This window comes from Orcinus orca, chromosome 8 (genome assembly GCF_937001465.1).
Source record: "Orcinus orca chromosome 8, mOrcOrc1.1, whole genome shotgun sequence".
In the NCBI taxonomy this organism is placed as follows: domain Eukaryota; kingdom Metazoa; phylum Chordata; class Mammalia; order Artiodactyla; family Delphinidae; genus Orcinus; species Orcinus orca.
The window spans coordinates 62,680,964-62,697,963 of NC_064566.1; the positions used below are offsets into that span (position 1 = coordinate 62,680,964).

Here is a 17,000-nt window from a genome sequence, read left to right on the forward strand (position 1 = left end):
GTGGACTAGATACTGAACTGAAAAAAACAATCCATCAGAAATGAGATTGGAATGATTAAAACATTCAAGCAATTACTTTGAATGGGATTAAGAAAAATACAGGTTTTATACAGATAGATTGATATACACACACATACATACCTACACATATACATATATATACATATCCATATATATATCCATATATATGTGTAGGTTGGAATAAGGAAGATGTCCATTTTCTTATTCTCCAGATGTCAAGTTAGACTAGACCCGAAACCCAATGAACTCTTGTTTATAAACCTCAGCCACTCTTGTTCCAGCTCTGTTAGAGGTAGAAACTGATGGTTCCCAGCCTCCTTTCTGGCCACTCCACACCTGGGAGAGCTCGCCCCTTCCCTCCTTCGACTCTCCCTTTCCCTCACCAAAGTTGCCATTGTTTGCTGCTTCTATCCTGGCACTGAAGGCTCAGATCACTGCCCGCCAAAGACGTGCAGCTGGCCAAAGTTCATTTTCTTCAAAATATTTTTCAGTATCTGTTGTGTTCCAGTGACTGCGGTAATAGAAAGATATGGAAGAGAAGTTTTTACACTCTGCTTAGAGTTTTCCTTGAATAGGGGAAGCAGTTATGCCAGTACAAAATACAAGGAGGGCTGAATAACTCCTGCCTAGCTCCCTGCCCCGCTTTCCAGAGCCTTAGATTGGCTCTAAACTGTGGAAAGATCAGACCAGCAGATCTCCTTCCCTGTAGCCTAAGATCCTCAAGAGTTCTTAGAGTTGGCTTTGGTTGACTTGGTCTGTGAAGAAATTTTTCCCTTTGAAACAATGTCCTAAATGGCAGCTATGTTCCACAACACTCTCAGTACAATACTATTGTTTCATTATAGAATAAGTTAAATGGGTCTCTGTGGACCAGTCCGGAAATCTAGCAACCGTAATTGTCAACATCATTTGTATGGGAAGATACTTTCTGACTTCCAAGTAATTATGCTTCAAATGTTATAAATAAAACACATCTAATGGGGACACATAACATAGATGTTATCATAAAGCACAACTAACTTTGGCGATTCTTAAATTTGGAGGGTACACTGCCCTCCTGTTGCACACTACTGACTACCTCACTGTATTCAGTCTTTGCTCAGATGTTACCTCCTCAAAAGAGCCTTCTCTGATCACCCTATCTAAAACAAAGAATTTTAGTTTTTCTTCATCACACACCTCACCACCTGAAATATTATTCATTCGCTTCCCCATTAGGATGTACATGTCATAAGGGCAGGAGTTTTGTCTCTTATTTGGCAATATTCCCAGTGCCTTAAATAGTGTCATGCACATCAAAAGAACTTGATGATGATTCATTGAATAAAAGAATGAACAAACTGGTCTCATTTATCCAGCTTTATTTCTCTCCACTCTCTAAAGCAGCCTTCATGTCACTACATCTTGCTTTCCTTAAACAGAAGTGTTGATTATATGATCTCTCAGCATCTTTCAAGGCCCCCAATTTTACGATCCTTTGCTCTCTCAATTCTGACATTTATGATGTAAGAAAATCTGGAGAGGATAGAGAATCCTGCACTTCTTCATCTCTGTTCTCCCTTCTTGCTCTGAACCCAACTCAGAACGGGTCTACTGACTTTCACAGCCCCTCTCCTACTCTCTCTCCTTATTCTGTCTTTCCTGCCCCAGGAAATGCATGCCAAGAATATTGGAAAATTAGTTAGAAGGAGTTAGATGTACAGGATGCCACTCAAGTGTGTAATCAAATCTCTTCATATTTATGTGGTAGAATCAGAAGTTGTGTGATATGAAAAGTAGACGGCTGCATAGGTACTAAAGTGTTAGAAATTCTCCCTTTGGAGAGACAATCCTTTAAAACTATGACTATTCATGAGACAGATATCATCGTAAACGAATTCACATTAAGGTGTTAGTAAATTATTGGAGCATTTCTTCTAATTGGAGGTACTAGATGCTTCAGTAAGAACGTACCTTGAAAATTCAGAAAAGAAAAAGTACATAGAAAGGAGAGGTGGGGATCATGGAAAATAAAATTTATAACTTCATAGTTTTACCTAGGATCTTAAGGTTTCTAATTTTCTTTTTAAAGAACAGTATAAAATCACCCTGGAAGATGACAAAAAGAGAATAATCAGAGAAACTTTGTTGCAACTGAACCAAAAGAAGGAATGGGCCACAGAGGTATATCTCAATTTTCTTTCTTTCTTTTTTCTGATAGTAGATTTTTATTCTTCTCACACAGAATTTCAAAATTTTAACTGAAATGTTAGTTTCAGGTGTACTACCGAGGGGTTTGACATTTGCATACGTTATGAAATGATCACCATGATAAGTCTCGTAACCATCTGTCTCCATACAGAGTTATTATTGACCATATTCCTTATGCTGTACATTACATCCCACGGCTTATTTATTTTATAATTGGAGGTTTGTACCTCTTAATCCCCTTCACCTATTTCACCCTCTCCTGTCTGTATTTCAATTTCCTTAGAAAACAAAGCTCCCCCCACCCATTTCTTTCTCATGGTGTATTATAACGGTCAGAAACTTGTGTTTTGAAATTAGGCAGTTTAGTTTAAATCACAGTTCTACCACTTACTGGGTGTATAAACTGAATTTATACTTGACTTTTCTGGGCTTCGGTTTCCTAATCTATAAAAAGGGGACAATAATAATATTTAACTTTAACGAATAGTATGAGGATTGATAGCGCCTCATAAGAGCAAGAGCTCAGTAAATTAATATTCAGTTATTTTTAAGTATAATAATAATGGCTACAACAAATTATTAAATTAGATTTTGGATGAATTATAGGATGAAATATAATTTGTCTAAAAAGTACTTTCTTACATATGCAAACCTAAGAGAGTACACTTTACATTGCTGGAGCTTTAAAAATTGGGGATATAAAAAAATGTTTGAGATGTAATTTCCAATTCATGTTTTCTAATCTTTGTTTTGCCCCAAATGCCTGACTTTCTTTCCTTTTCACTGCCCTTCCCCTGTCTCCAGACTATCTCCTAAATCAGTGAGGTCCCTGCTGGGATTGTCTCTTTATCTGGAACATCCTTTCTTCAGAGTCGTAAACATCTGGTCTTTTCTTCACTGAATTTCAGTTGCTCTTGTTTATTGCTTCCCTGTTGGTTCAATTGTTCTTTCAGTGTTACTATTCTACTGCATGATTTTACTGATTAACACAAATACAGAGGATGTGGAGAACTGACCAACGGTTTTGTCTGCCCATGCAATTCAGACCCTTTGTTACTGAATATGATTAAATGGTGAAATCAATTAAGTAATCTGATCATAGTTAAGATGATTAAAAATGCATATGTAGATCAAATATGCCCTCAGTATGTACATTCAATATATAATGAAGACTGTTCCCAATACTGTTCCTAACATTTTACATTAAAGTCTCTCAACAATCCTGTTAAGGGGAAGACTTGCTAATAAAAACACAGAGGCACAAAGAAACTTTGTAACTTGCCCAGAGCATGTGGCAGAATAGAGAGTTAAGACAGCTTCTTCAGATCATTACTCTTAATCATTACATTGTACATTTTCTTTTCCCCACATACTGCCAAACACCCACACACGTGAACGAATTTTCCTCATTTTCTCTGGCCATCTTATGTGTTAACTTCTAAAATCTACTACTTTTGTGCAACCTTGGCTGCTTATTGGAGTCACCTGAGAAATTTGTTTAACCCAGGTGGGTCCTGGGTCCCACCCACAGAGATGCTCATGTAATTGGCCTGGGATGTTGCCTGGGCTTTTGGATTTTTCAAAATATCTGGGAGATTCTAATGTGTAGCCAAAGCTGAAAACACTACTCTATTGTTAGTGAATTAAGCCATTAGTCAACTAAATTCAATTATGAGTGACTTCCTACTTTTGTTCAAACAAAATTCTATGTTCAAATAAACTTTAGACTTATCAGTTGGAGCTGAAGTATAAAAATTCCTGGTTCCTAGGAAATGGGGGTTCACTCTTAGGTCAATTACCATGATTTAAAGAAAAGAAATTTATTGCACATCTTCCTACTTTAAAGACTTACACAAATTTACCCTTAACATAGTTTTAAATTATTTCAATCCATGTTTATGAACCAGAATATTTTTCTTAATTTTTCTTCTTGTGGTTATGTCCTTCAGTTCCTGCGTTTGTAGCACGGTATCCATATAAAAGTACCTCACATATAACTAGAATCTGTCATCCATTATAAAGTTCCTTTGGGTGAAACTGTAAATATCCTAGTAACTGAAGATGAATTTACATTTTAAGATCCTACTGATAAAATAAGGATTTTCCTGTTTGCTTTGTCTAAAATGCCTTTCTCCAGGAGACTATCTAGCTACAGCCTGCTATCCTGAAACTATTGGCTGTTAGGTTTGTAAGTATGTATATTGTTATTGTTGACATGCAGAAATCTTTCAAATTAAAAAGGTAGTTATATAATCTATTCATGCCTTTGCTATATATTGAATTATGTCTGTGACCATAAACTTGAAGGAAGTTTGATCACTGCAGTTTAACCATCTTAATTGTGGAGGAGATCAATTAATGACTGATTTCACCAAAGCAGTCAGATTCAGTCACGATAGAGGCCAAATTGAATGGACAACCATTGTCCAGTTCTCTCAATCACCTGTGTTAGGCAACGTAAATCAACAAAAACAATACAATAGGATAATAAAGAAAGAACAACTGCACCAAAAGTTTTTAGGTATATTTCCAAAGTAATTGCAAAACATAATTTTAAATGATCAGATAAGTTGATTGTGTATCCCCATTGCTAAAACTCTTAAATGTTATGTGGCAGCTCTTCTTTAATACAGAAAAGTTTTTTTTTTTTTTTTTAGAATGCTATAAGGTTCATTGACAAGGGCAGCTATCGAGAGATCTGGGAGAATGACTGGCTCAAAAAAGAGGTACGTGGAATTTTTAGAAACAAAGCCAATTTCTTCTTTCTCATTTTTTTGAACTGGAAATGACTTTTATTTATGAGCTGAAGTCATGGGAAAAGCATGGAACCATGACTGACTGAGGTAAAATGAAATTCAAGTGGAGTCCTAATCTTATTACAAGTTGTTACTCAATGAACACCATAAATAATCTCAATAATAAACAGAAATCATTTTTGGTGTTACAGTTCATACAACATACTCAAGTGTGCAAAGCTGCTTTATGTCCTAAAACTGATCTGGCCTTCCTCTGGACCCTACTTCCTCATGGGTGATGGGAGCAAGGTTTAAGGATCATTTTAACCTCATTCTCTGCTGTTTTAAATTGCCTCTTTAGGTATTCAAATTGGTAGGGAAGAGGTAAAGTTGTCATTATATGCAGATGACATGATACTATATATAGAAAACCCTAAAGACTCCACACAAAAACTACTAGAACTGACAAATGAATTCAGCAAGGTAGCAGGATACAAGATCAACATACAGAAACGGGTTATATTTCTTTACACTAACAATGAAATATCAGAAAGGGAATGCAAACAAACAATCCCTTTTAAAATTGCACCAAAAAATAGAAATAAAATACTTAGGAATAAACCTCATCAAGGAGGTGAAAGACATATGCTGAGAACTACAAAACATTAATACAGGAAACTGAAGATGATTCAAAGAAATGGAAAGATACCTCATGCTCTTAGATTGGAAGAATTAATATTGTTAAAATGGCCATACCACCCAAAGCAATCTACAGACTTAATGCAATCCTTATTGAATTACCCATGACATTTTTCACAGAACCAGAACAACTAATCCTAAAATTTATATGGAAACATAAAAGACCCAGAATTGCCAAAGCAATCCTGAGGAAAAAGAACATAGCAGGAGGCATAACCCTCCCAGACTTCAGAAAATACTACAAATCTACAGTAATCAAAACAGTGTGGTATTGGCACAAAAACAGACCTGTGGATCAATGGAACAGAAAAGAGAGTCCAGAAATAAACCTACACACCTATGGACAATTAGTCTTCAACAAAGGAGGCAAGAATGTACAATGGGGAAAAGACAGTCTCTTCAGCAAGTGGTGTTGGGAAAGCTGGACAGCTGCATGTAAATCAATGAAGTTAGAACACACCCTCACACCATACACACACACACAAAACTCGAAATGGCTTAAAGACTTAAATATTAAGACAAGACACCGTAAAACTAGAAGAGAACACAGGCAAAACATTCTCTGACATAAATCATAGCAATGTTTTCTTATGTCAGTTTCCCAAGGTACAAGAAAGAAAAACAAAATGAACAAATGAGATCTAATCAAGTGTATAAGCTTTCGCACAGCAAGGGAAACCACAAACAAAAAGAAAAGACAACCTACAGACTGGGAGAAAATATTTGCAAAAGATGTGACCAACAAGGGCTTAATTTCCAAAATATACAAACAGCTCATACAATTCAATAACTAAATATTTCCACATAGATGTCACAAAGGCACTGCAAACTCAACATACCTGAAGCATAATTTATTAAATTTCTTCTTAGATATTCTTTTCCTTCATTTCCTTTTTTGCCATCTGCTCAGACACCCGAGGTAAAAATGTTACCATCAGCTTCTTTTCCATTTTCCTTGCTCCCATTTGACTGAAAAGAGTTGGTTAGCCTAGGAAACAAAAGAATTTAAAAATCAATATGCTTTCTATGATATTGATAATTATCTTGAAATTGCCTTTATAAAGTCATGGTGAGTAGGAATCCATACTATTTCCAAAACTAATCAAGATGAATCCTCAATTTTAAAAAATAAGTATTAATTTTAAAAACTCAAGGTGAGCTCAATAGTTAAAGAATATTAGGGAGAAACTTGGTTCTTATACTTTTATTAAATATAACAGTTTGATCCTAGTGATAATAATTTAACAATTCAAACCTTAAATTTTATAAGATATCATAGATGTTAAGTTCAGAGAAAATAACTACAAAAGTTTATATTCAACTGAAAAGAAAGGCCATTTTGTGCCTTGGTCCTTCCTACTAAAGCCACAAATTACATTTTGTTTTGTTTTATTTTTTAATTCTCATAATTCAGTGGAAACAAAAGACAGAAAAAATGTCAAGTTTAACTGAATCATGAGCAAAAAGAGCTCACTAATAAAGAACAAATCATATAATTCAATATATTTAATTTCTCTTTATTTCAATAAATATTCATTTTTGTTGTCATTAAATTTACTCACAAAATTAATTAAAACCAGTTTTGGTTATAAGTACTATCACAATAATTGAAAATTGCCTGGAAATAGAACAATGTATGTCAATTAATTTCTTTGAGGAAGGCTTAGAATGAGTAACAAGGGATATTTAACAGTGGAACTCCCCCAAATATTTCTCCATTTAACTGTCTTTCAACAATAATCAAAAACTGACATCTCTGGGAAGAATGAGATGTCCCATTGCATGACTTTTATTATCTGGTTTTATTTAGCATGCTTATTAGGAACATGAAGAAAATTCAAATTTCCAAATAACCTGGACTAACAACAAATGGAAAGCTGGAAAAACTAGGCAAAGGGATTCAAAGAGGTTAGCAATCAGAGTTTCAAACGTGAGGAGGCATAAAGCTAACTTGGATCTTGCAGGGGAAAATTTCAAGAGCATGCATTTTATTCAGGATCCGAGGTCCCTGACTTATAATAGTTTTAACTAAATTATCTTGCCCAATTTCTTAAGTACATTTCTTGGGTATCTGGGGAGAAGCAGGGGTGGGGAAGGAAAAGAGGTCTTCTACTTCCTTCTTTATACTTTCTTACCCCAGAAACTAAAGGTATTTAGACGGCTATAAAAAGGAACTAGTTTTCATTTCCCTAACATTTCAAAAGACTGGGAGGGAGATAGCAATTGATGAGAACCTTACTTAGCACTCTACAGGGATAGGTGATGTCACAGGATATCCATAGCTTGAAAGATTGGACTTAACTCCCCAAATGGGCCCTCATTCCCAGCTTTGGCAGGAGACCAAGAATTGTGTGTGCTGCCTCCCAAGTATGCCAAACCCTTAGTCACACATTCTATTAATTCCTTCTTTTACAACCTCTAACCATGATTTTTCCTCATCCTTTGACATCTGAAAATTATAAACTTTTCCTTAAGGCATTCAGGCTTGTAATCAAGCTGATCATATCTTAAAAACATGAGATCCTAAAGCACCAACACCTAGCTCTGTAATGTAGAATCATGGACTTAAATGGTTTTGTGAAATTGTTTAAGGCTGGTAAATAATATATGCTTTTCTTTCCATCTCTAAGCCAGCAGCAATATTTGAGCCTTTTCTATGACACTGGTACTGTTTTATATTATAATTATTTGTATATTTGTTCACTGGTTTGTATACTTGTTCCCTCTTTTGAGGGAAGGAGCCACACTTTATTGGATTTTGTATCCGTCTACCTCCAGGACAGAGCCTTACCCATGGTAAGAATTCAAGCATTTAATAAATGACTTATGTGAAAGGGATATCCATCTGGTAATATACTGAGTGCTTCCAGATTCCAAAATACAATAATTTCAACTACAAATCAAAAATGTTAGTCATCTTTTTCTAAGTTCTCATCTCAGTTATGCTCTTGGCAACTCCTAACAAGAGATACTGAATCGAAACCCCTACCCTGTGCCTTTATTTCATCATATTCCCTGGAGACACGTTACTTTTTCCAGTTTATTCTCACCAGCCGATCACTTTCTATTTTATTGTCTTATTTCTAATTCTTCTATTGTCCTGACTTCTCCACACGAGCACCTCTCAATCCAGCTCATGCTGTTTTGGGGGGCAGAGAGGGAAGGTGGGGATTCTATCTAGTCACATTCTTCTATATATTCTTCCCACAATCAAGCCTTCTTTAGACAAAAGTTATCAAAATACATTTCTTAAAGATTGATGGGAACTCTATCAACAGAACCAGCAAATTTTGCTCCTGTTTGAGTTAGCCACATTTCTTCAGTAAACGTTAAGCCTGCTATGTCCACGAAGGACCTTCCATCACCTGCGAGATAGAAATAAGACTCTTTAGCATTACTTGGCTCCCCTACTTGTCCAGTTCTTCTACTTCTCCCCATTCCCATTTTATTTCTATCCACACCAAAATGTGGATAGAAGGCACATGTGCCTTTATCCATGTGACTCCTTCGGCCTAGAATATATCCTCTCTTGTCTGCTAGAGAATCTCTACTTGGCCTTCAAGATCCAGAAGAGAGGTCATCTCTTCCATTAACTCCCCCTTACCCCCTCACACCTGGCGGACATAGGGTGAACCTCTCTCTCTCCCACAGTCCCTGGATGGCTTCCATTATGATTTTATCACACTATTTTCTGTTGCTATCACTCTTGACCATTAAACTAACAGATCCTTGAAGGTTATTGTATCTTATTGATCCTTTGTTCCCAAAGTGTACTATAGTTTTTGACGCATAGTAGGCATACAGTACAATTACATGAGTGAATGAACAACAATTCATCTCTCTGATGTTTCTCGGAATGACTCCAGCACACTCAAGAGAGAATATAATTGTCCTATAGAGGCTGATAGAAAGGGCTCCTAGGCCTGTACTTCTCTTTTTTAAATGCCATAATAAAGATTTTTTCCCAGTGTTATTAGTTTTCATTATGTTGTTTATAATTAACCTTAGATAGAGCCTCATTTAGCTACTAACACCAGAGTGATAAATTAGTCTTATTTTCTTATTTATCTCTGCCTCCAGCTCAGATAAATCCAGTGATGTTTCTGAAGAGTAGGAAAGGACTGCTCCTGCCATTCAGTAATAATTGCCTAATCATGCAACCAAGTTCTGCAAATGACCAGGAAAAAAGTCCCACCTGTTCCTTCTTAGAGCAAACCCAGTAATAAATAATACAGGATAGATCTTCCCCTCAGGCAAATGCACTTTTTTTAAAAAAATTAATTAATTTATTCATTCTTGGCTGCTGTTGGGTCTTCGTTGTTGCACGGGCTTTCTCTAGTTGCGGCAAGTGGGGGCTACTCTCTGTTGTGGTGCATGGGCTTCTCATTGCGGTGGCTTCTCTTGTTGCAGAGCACGGGCTCTAGGCGCGCAGGCTTCAGTAGTTGTGGCACGCGGGCTCAGTAGTTGTGGCACACGGGCTTAGTTGCTCCACGGCATGTGGGATGATATTCCTGGACCAGGGCTCAAACCCGTGTCTCCTGCATTGGCAGGTGGATTCTTAACCACTGCACCACCAGGGAAGTACCACAAATGCACTTTTAAAAGTTGAGTTTTTTATAGAGGACTAGATAGAACTAAGTCCATAAGTACTAACACCCACTCTCTTTTCCTGAGAATAGATCGCAAATCACAGGAAGGAAGTGGAAGAACTGGAACATGCTATTCATGAGCTGGAAGGAGAAAATTTGGTGCTTATTGATCAGCTGTTCAACTGCAGACTTGTGGATCTCAAAATACCCAGGTGAGAGTCATTACATATCTAGAAAGTATTTTTTTTAACATTTGTATCTGTAAAAAGTTATTTTTTTTAAGATGACAATTCTTTAATAGTTGAAAAGAAAGGAGCTCACAAAATGGCCATGGGGAAGGTATAAGATCATTACAACCGACCACTGGTCCAGTGCAGACTTTGACTTGCTTTTTCTAACAATGCACTGTGGTCATAGTAGCAAACACTTAACATGAATGTCACAACTGCTGTCCTTCAGAAGCCTCTGGGCCAGCAGGGGAATTGGGCATAAAAATAAACGCATAACAGTACAGCGGAAGAGGTACGGGGTTCGAAGCCAGCACACAGGAGGGAGTGATCAACTTGATGGGAGCTCCTGGAGTGTTCTGAGCAACTGGTTACCTTGTGGATTATAGAGTGGTTTCCTTTGACAGTTAATGAAAGAGGCAAACTACTTTCTAGGCAGAGAAAATAGCCTGGCATTCCAAGTCACATTTATTCCTGCATGAGAGAAATCAAATACGTATATGGCTTTGTAGTTTAGGTTATCTCTTTTTCTTACCTGACAAAAAAAAGTCTTAATATACCAATCTTGATGAAAAATTAGAGCCCTGGAATGTGGTATTAAAACCCAAAGTGGCATTCATAATTTGGACAAGTAGTCAGAAACAAGAAATAACCTAAATAGTAACATGCTTAGGAAGATCGAGGAATTAAATCACACAAATGTAAGGTGTACATGTGCAAGATGGGAGAGAAGTTCAACATGGTGGAAGGGTCAGGAAAACACTTCCACCTGAGTAGGTCTTGCTTGTGTGGCATGGAAAAAATACTATTAGAGACATAATAAAGTATTTATTGTTGGCAAACTTCCTCATGTGCTTCAAGAAGGGTAGATACAAGTTGTGGGGTTTTTATTTGCTGAGCTAAGTGATGGGTGTTGGGATACAAGATTGGAGAAACAGGAGATGGTGCAATTACTCTATAGGCTGAACACTGGGTGGGGCAGGACAGAGAAAGAGGCCACCTGCCTCCCTTTCACAGTCTATGTATGCCGCCCTGGAGCCACGGATACCAGTGTAAGTGAGGCAGGCAGTCAGGCTGAATGAATTGGCTGATTACTGGACTCCTGTACTTCCAGTCTCTTGAGCTGATGCCCTTGAGGGTCCCTAGGGGGTGGCGGGCCTCACTGTCACCCCAGCAGGCAATGCTCTCTTTTGCCAGCCTCCCTCCCTATGATCAGGTCTCCAGCTCCACACTCCCGTCCCGCCTCTACCCCGAAGCACCTGCTACTGCCACCACTTTGTGATCACGCTGAATCTCTGCCAGCTGTGCCTTCCAACCACTGCTCCACCTGCTGTCCGCTGTGTTCTTTTTCTCTCTTCCGAACCAGCCAACCCTTAGGAAAAGAGCTACCCTGTAAACTGCCAACCCCACTTCCTGCTTTGGTCAGCTCAGTCTAGTGCACCTGATTTGCTGCTGATGTGGATGTGAAGTGCTCATTATAATAAAGGGGAAATCTTTCATCGGCCAGAGAGAGCTTGGCAAGGACAGGAAAGGGAGATGGGAAACTTTTAATGGCGATTTTCATTAAGTTGTTTGCTGTATTGTATGCAATTTAAACCTATCCTCTAGCTTCCCCACAGAAATCTTCAGTAAAATCCACATTGTTCATCAATGCTTTGTGGGTTGGTTTTCTTTAGTGAGAGACCTGAGTGCTTAGTTTTGCTTCAGAGTTGGGAGAGATGAATTCAAAATCTGTCCGAGGGAAAAGAAACAGCATGGGCGACGTTTATAAGAACTGGGTTAGGGGCCCGGTATTTGCCTCCATGGCACACTGAACTTTTCCTTTGTAACTAGCATTTATCACAGTAGGGACTACTTTTTAAACATCTGCTTCCTTGCTAGATTGTCCTTGAGACAAGTGTTTAGGACATCTTAGAAAGACCCGAATAAAGAAACAGAAATGTGTAAACCCTCAATTATCTGTTACAATGCTTATCTAGAAGAAAAAGTTCAGGAGCTTTTCCTGTATCCATTTTCAAGTCAAAGAAATGTTAACACATACTGTGTAATTTATGGTAACTGCTCTTTCCACCTCTTTGTTGAGAATTTAGTCCTGTATATTCTGGTAGGGTGAGAAATAGACATGAACAGTACCCAGTAAACATATAAAAACTTCCCTATTTGGATGAAGAATGGGGTATTCTACCTAATAGAGTTACTGTATTTCCCATCCAGAGCTCCCCAAACTTCTTTCCTTCCTGACTCCCATAGAACATCATAGTATTTGTCTGATACATTAGATGAGCTGAATAAGCTAGAGGTGACTGCCCAGGGACTCCCATGCCGCAGAGCTGAGGCTAGGTGGACCAGTACCTCAAATCTAACGCTAGTTTCATATGATAACGTTCTGTAAAATATTTTCTATAACAAGTGTTGCCGCCCTGTGGTGGTACAAAAGTGACAATAAACTAATGATTAAGAGAGAAGCCAGACTTCAGAAGGTTACGGCGTTTACTAAGATCTTAGTTATTCAAAAGAGTAAAACCAGGAAAGAAGAGAACTCTGTAGCCTCAGACTTGTTCACCTGCAGACCAGAGCTTCACTAAGTTAACTCTTAAGAAGGTTTTAAGATATAAATATTGTATGTAGTTACATTATTTGCTTTAAGCTTTAAGCATCTCAGATAACACTTCCTTCGTGGTCTTTAAGTAACTGACAGCCTGTAATCCAGGGGATTCACTCTGGTTGCTAAGCATGAAGTATGGCTGGTGCATCTGCCAGGGGCACTTGCTTCATGCTATAGCTTCAGGCAAACTTCATGGCAATGCTGTATGGAGCTTTCAAGGTATCATGTCTTCTGACTGAAAATTCCACTGGCCTCTGCAATGCAGAGAGTTGCAACAGCAGACGCAAACTCACCAGGTTTGTAGCTGGAACACGCCGCTCAGCGAGAGCCAGAACCTAGGTGTCATCTTGGATTCCTACTGCTGTCTTTCTCTTTTTCTCTTTATTTCAAATCCCATCCCATTCCTCATCTGGATTCCCTGCAACAGTGACGTAACTGGTGTCATGATCACTCTCATTTCTGGGACTTTAAGCCTGTTATTTCCTAATCATGGGATGCCCTCCCCTCACCCCAAGCTCTTCCCTGGCAAACAGCCCCTGGTGTTTCAAGACTCAACGCAGGTTTCATCTTCTCCTGGAAACCTTTCCTTACCTCCTAAGGCTAAATCCGGTGCTGCTTCTCTTTGCCCCGTGGCACTCCTGACACTGTGCTCCTCACATAATTACCCACCATGGTACAAACCACCACCATCAAACACTGTAAGCCTGTCTGCCACCCCACTGGGCCTGATGCCCCTTTCTCATCTGTGTCTCCAGCACCCAGCAGAGAGATAAGACACTACTGAGCAGGTGGTACAATATTTGCTGACTGACAGACTACTTTTCTTATTTGTTTTTAGGCGACTATATCTTGCTCAAGCTGTTGGACAGGAAGTGGCACAGGAAGAAATGCCTTTGGAGTTGCCAGAAACATATATAGGTATTATTTTATTGTAATGGTGATTTTTAAAAAGTTGACAAACACTTAATTGCGCTTCTTGTTATGGACAGGAACCTTATATCAGAGAGCTATTCAGGGAATAATGCCTGCCAGCTCCTCCATATTTCTCTGTGCTTGCAGAGCTTACCTAACCCATCTCCCTTCTCTAGTGACTTTTCAAATCAAAGTCACCATGTGTCACAATGAATTAAATAGACACTAGTAGAGAGGGATGGAATGACGTCTACACTGGCATGGTTTGTGCTCCAATTTAGCCAACCAACCAAAATACCAACACACTCACAGGTCCCCATGTGATTATTATAACTTATTAGCTAACAGAAGGAAATACAACCTAGATGTAGTTTCGAATAATAGGACTCTCACTTTAATACCTAGATTCTACATTTCTAATTCTCAAATTTTTCTCCTCCAGGAGATTCTCAAAGGTCTTTCAAATTTAAAATGTGACAAAGGAGCGTGTATATATATATATATATATATATATATATATATATCTGAGTCACTACACCAGAAACTAACACAACATTGTAAAGCAACCATATTTCAATTCAAAAAAAACTAAAACTGAAAAAATAAGTGACAAAGTATGTATTGTATTTTTAATCTGTTCAAAAATTGTACATAATTAATTTCTTTGCACTCATCCCAGAAAAGTCACAATTGCAACCTGCAGAAGTAAAAAGTAGAGACTTGTTGAGCTTAGCACTTGGGAGCAGTGCTTTACATCTTAGTCATGAGGATAGCAGCAGATACAGCCAGCAGCTGAAGATAGATGAAGAGAGTTCAAGCATAGAGTTTGGAGCCTCTGATATGAAATACTTACTGTATGAGGATGAGCGGGATTTCAAGGTAAGATTCATGAGAAAACATCTTGACTACTAGAGAAAATGTTGCTTTATTAGTTAGTGGAGAAAATTAACCTGAAGTATGGATGCTGAAAAATTCTATTTGCAATTATTAGTAAAATTTGCCAACCATTCACGTCTGTCACTAGATACTATTTTCACTCCTACCTTTGCCCAACTTACTACATATATTCATTTATAGACATCCATTACTAGTATACCATGTAAGTTATCTAGTGCTACATAACAAATTACCTAAAGAATTAGTGCTTATAACAATAACTCATTTATTCTCTTTCAGGGCTTCTGTTGGTTAGAAATTTGGGAAGGTCTCCAGTGGACAGTCCTCACTTGGGTTCTCTAGAAGGTGCAGTTATATTTAGCTGAAGCCTTGATTTGGGCAGGAAGATCCACTTCCAAGGTGGTTCACTCACATGGCTGGCAAGTTGATGCTGGCTAAGCTGGGGGCTTCAGTTCTTCTTCACATGGGCCTCCTTACAGGGCACCTTTATTTTCCCTTTGTTACAGTATCTGGCTTCTTCCAAAGCAATCAGTCCCAGAGACCAAATGTTTCATATGACTTAGCCTTGGAAATCGGACATCAACACTTCCATCATATTCTATTTGTCGATGTAGCTACAAAGTTCCACCCAAAGAGAAACAGTGCAGGTCCTGCATCTTGAAAGAGGAAGGTCAGCATCATATTGTAAGAAAAGCACGTGGGATAGGATGTATATGATAGCATGACCATCTTTGGAAAGTACAAACAGTCACATATACCAGTAGGTGAAACCTAGATTATCAAGCCTTTTAATTTTAAAACCTTTTGGTACATTCCAGTCACTTTCACATCCACCCCTTGCTGTTTTCCCTCTTGGTACTACCAATAACCTTGAAAGTTCTCCTAGAACTTAAAGTCTGGTAGGAGAAAGAGTAATTAAGAAAGCAAAAGAAACTGAATAAATCAACAAAAACCGTTTTAACTAAGTACAACTCAGTCCTGCTACCATCAAGTGATAATTTAAAGACTAAAGCTCTAGTCTCTATAACACTCAAACACCCCCATGAGTATATTGGAATCATGACGCCTTGTATGTTACAATAACCTCACGCTAGTGGACAACTGTCTATAAAATTCCAAACTTGCATACCATTTGGTTGAATGAAAAACCTTCTTACTTTCTATGTTTTTATCCGTTGAATTTATTTAAATTTCTTTTCTATTTGACTTACAATGTTGTGTTAATTACTGCTGTACAGCAAAGTGACTCAGTTATACATGTATATGTATATATACATTCTTCTTCTTCATATTCTTTTCCATTATGGTTTACCACAGGACATTGAATATAGTTCCCTTTGCTATACAGTAGGACCTTGTTGTTTATCCATTCTATGTATACCAGTGTGCATCTGCTAACCCCAAACTCCCACTCCTCCCTTCTCCCACCCCCTCTCCCCCTTGGCAAACCACCAGTCTATTCTCTATGTCCCTGATTTTCTGTTTCATAAATAGGTTCATTTGTGTCATATTTTAGATTCTACACGTGATATCATATGGTATTTGTCTTTCTCTGTCTGACTTACTTTACTTAGTACGATAATCTGTAGTTGCATCCATGTTGCTGCAAATGGCATTATTTCATTCTTTTTTTATGGCTGAGTAGTATTCCATTGTATATATGTACCACATCTTCTTTAACCATTCATCTGTTGATGGACATTTAGGCTTTTTCTATGTCTTGGCTATTGTGAGTAGTGCTGCTATGAACATAGGGATGCATGTATCTTTTTGAATTATAGTTTCGTCTGGATATATGCCCAGGAGTGGGATTGCTGGATCATATGGTAATTCTATTTTTAGTTTTCTGAGGAACCTCCATACTGTTTTCCATAGTGGCTGCACCAACTTACATTCCCACAAACCATGCAGGAGGTTTGCACCCTCCCCAGCATTTGTTATTTGTAGACATTTTAATGATGGCCATTCTGACCAGCATGAGGTGGTAACCCATTGTAGTTTTGACTTGCATTTCTCTAATAATTAGCGATGTTGAGCGTCTTTTCACGTGCCTATTGGCCATCTGTATTTCTTCTTTGAAGAAATGTCTCTTTAGGCCCATGTTTTGATTGGGTTGTTTGTTTTT

The 17,000-nt window shown here is 38.0% G+C and overlaps 1 protein-coding gene across 4 annotated transcripts in view; it reads left to right on the forward strand.

The window, feature by feature from the left end:
• CCDC83 (coiled-coil domain containing 83) overlaps positions 1–17,000 on the forward strand; it is a 48,538-nt gene that overhangs the window by 24,966 nt on the left and 6,572 nt on the right. For all 4 annotated transcript variants that reach the window (XM_049713458.1, XM_033431881.2, XM_049713457.1 and 1 more), the window contains exons 7-11: positions 2,093–2,184; positions 4,869–4,937; positions 10,325–10,446; positions 13,905–13,984; positions 14,658–14,857. In XM_049713458.1, the coding sequence (XP_049569415.1) occupies positions 2,093–2,184; positions 4,869–4,937; positions 10,325–10,446; positions 13,905–13,984; positions 14,658–14,857 (563 nt within the window). The remainder of the gene's footprint in view (positions 1–2,092; positions 2,185–4,868; positions 4,938–10,324; positions 10,447–13,904; positions 13,985–14,657; positions 14,858–17,000) is intronic.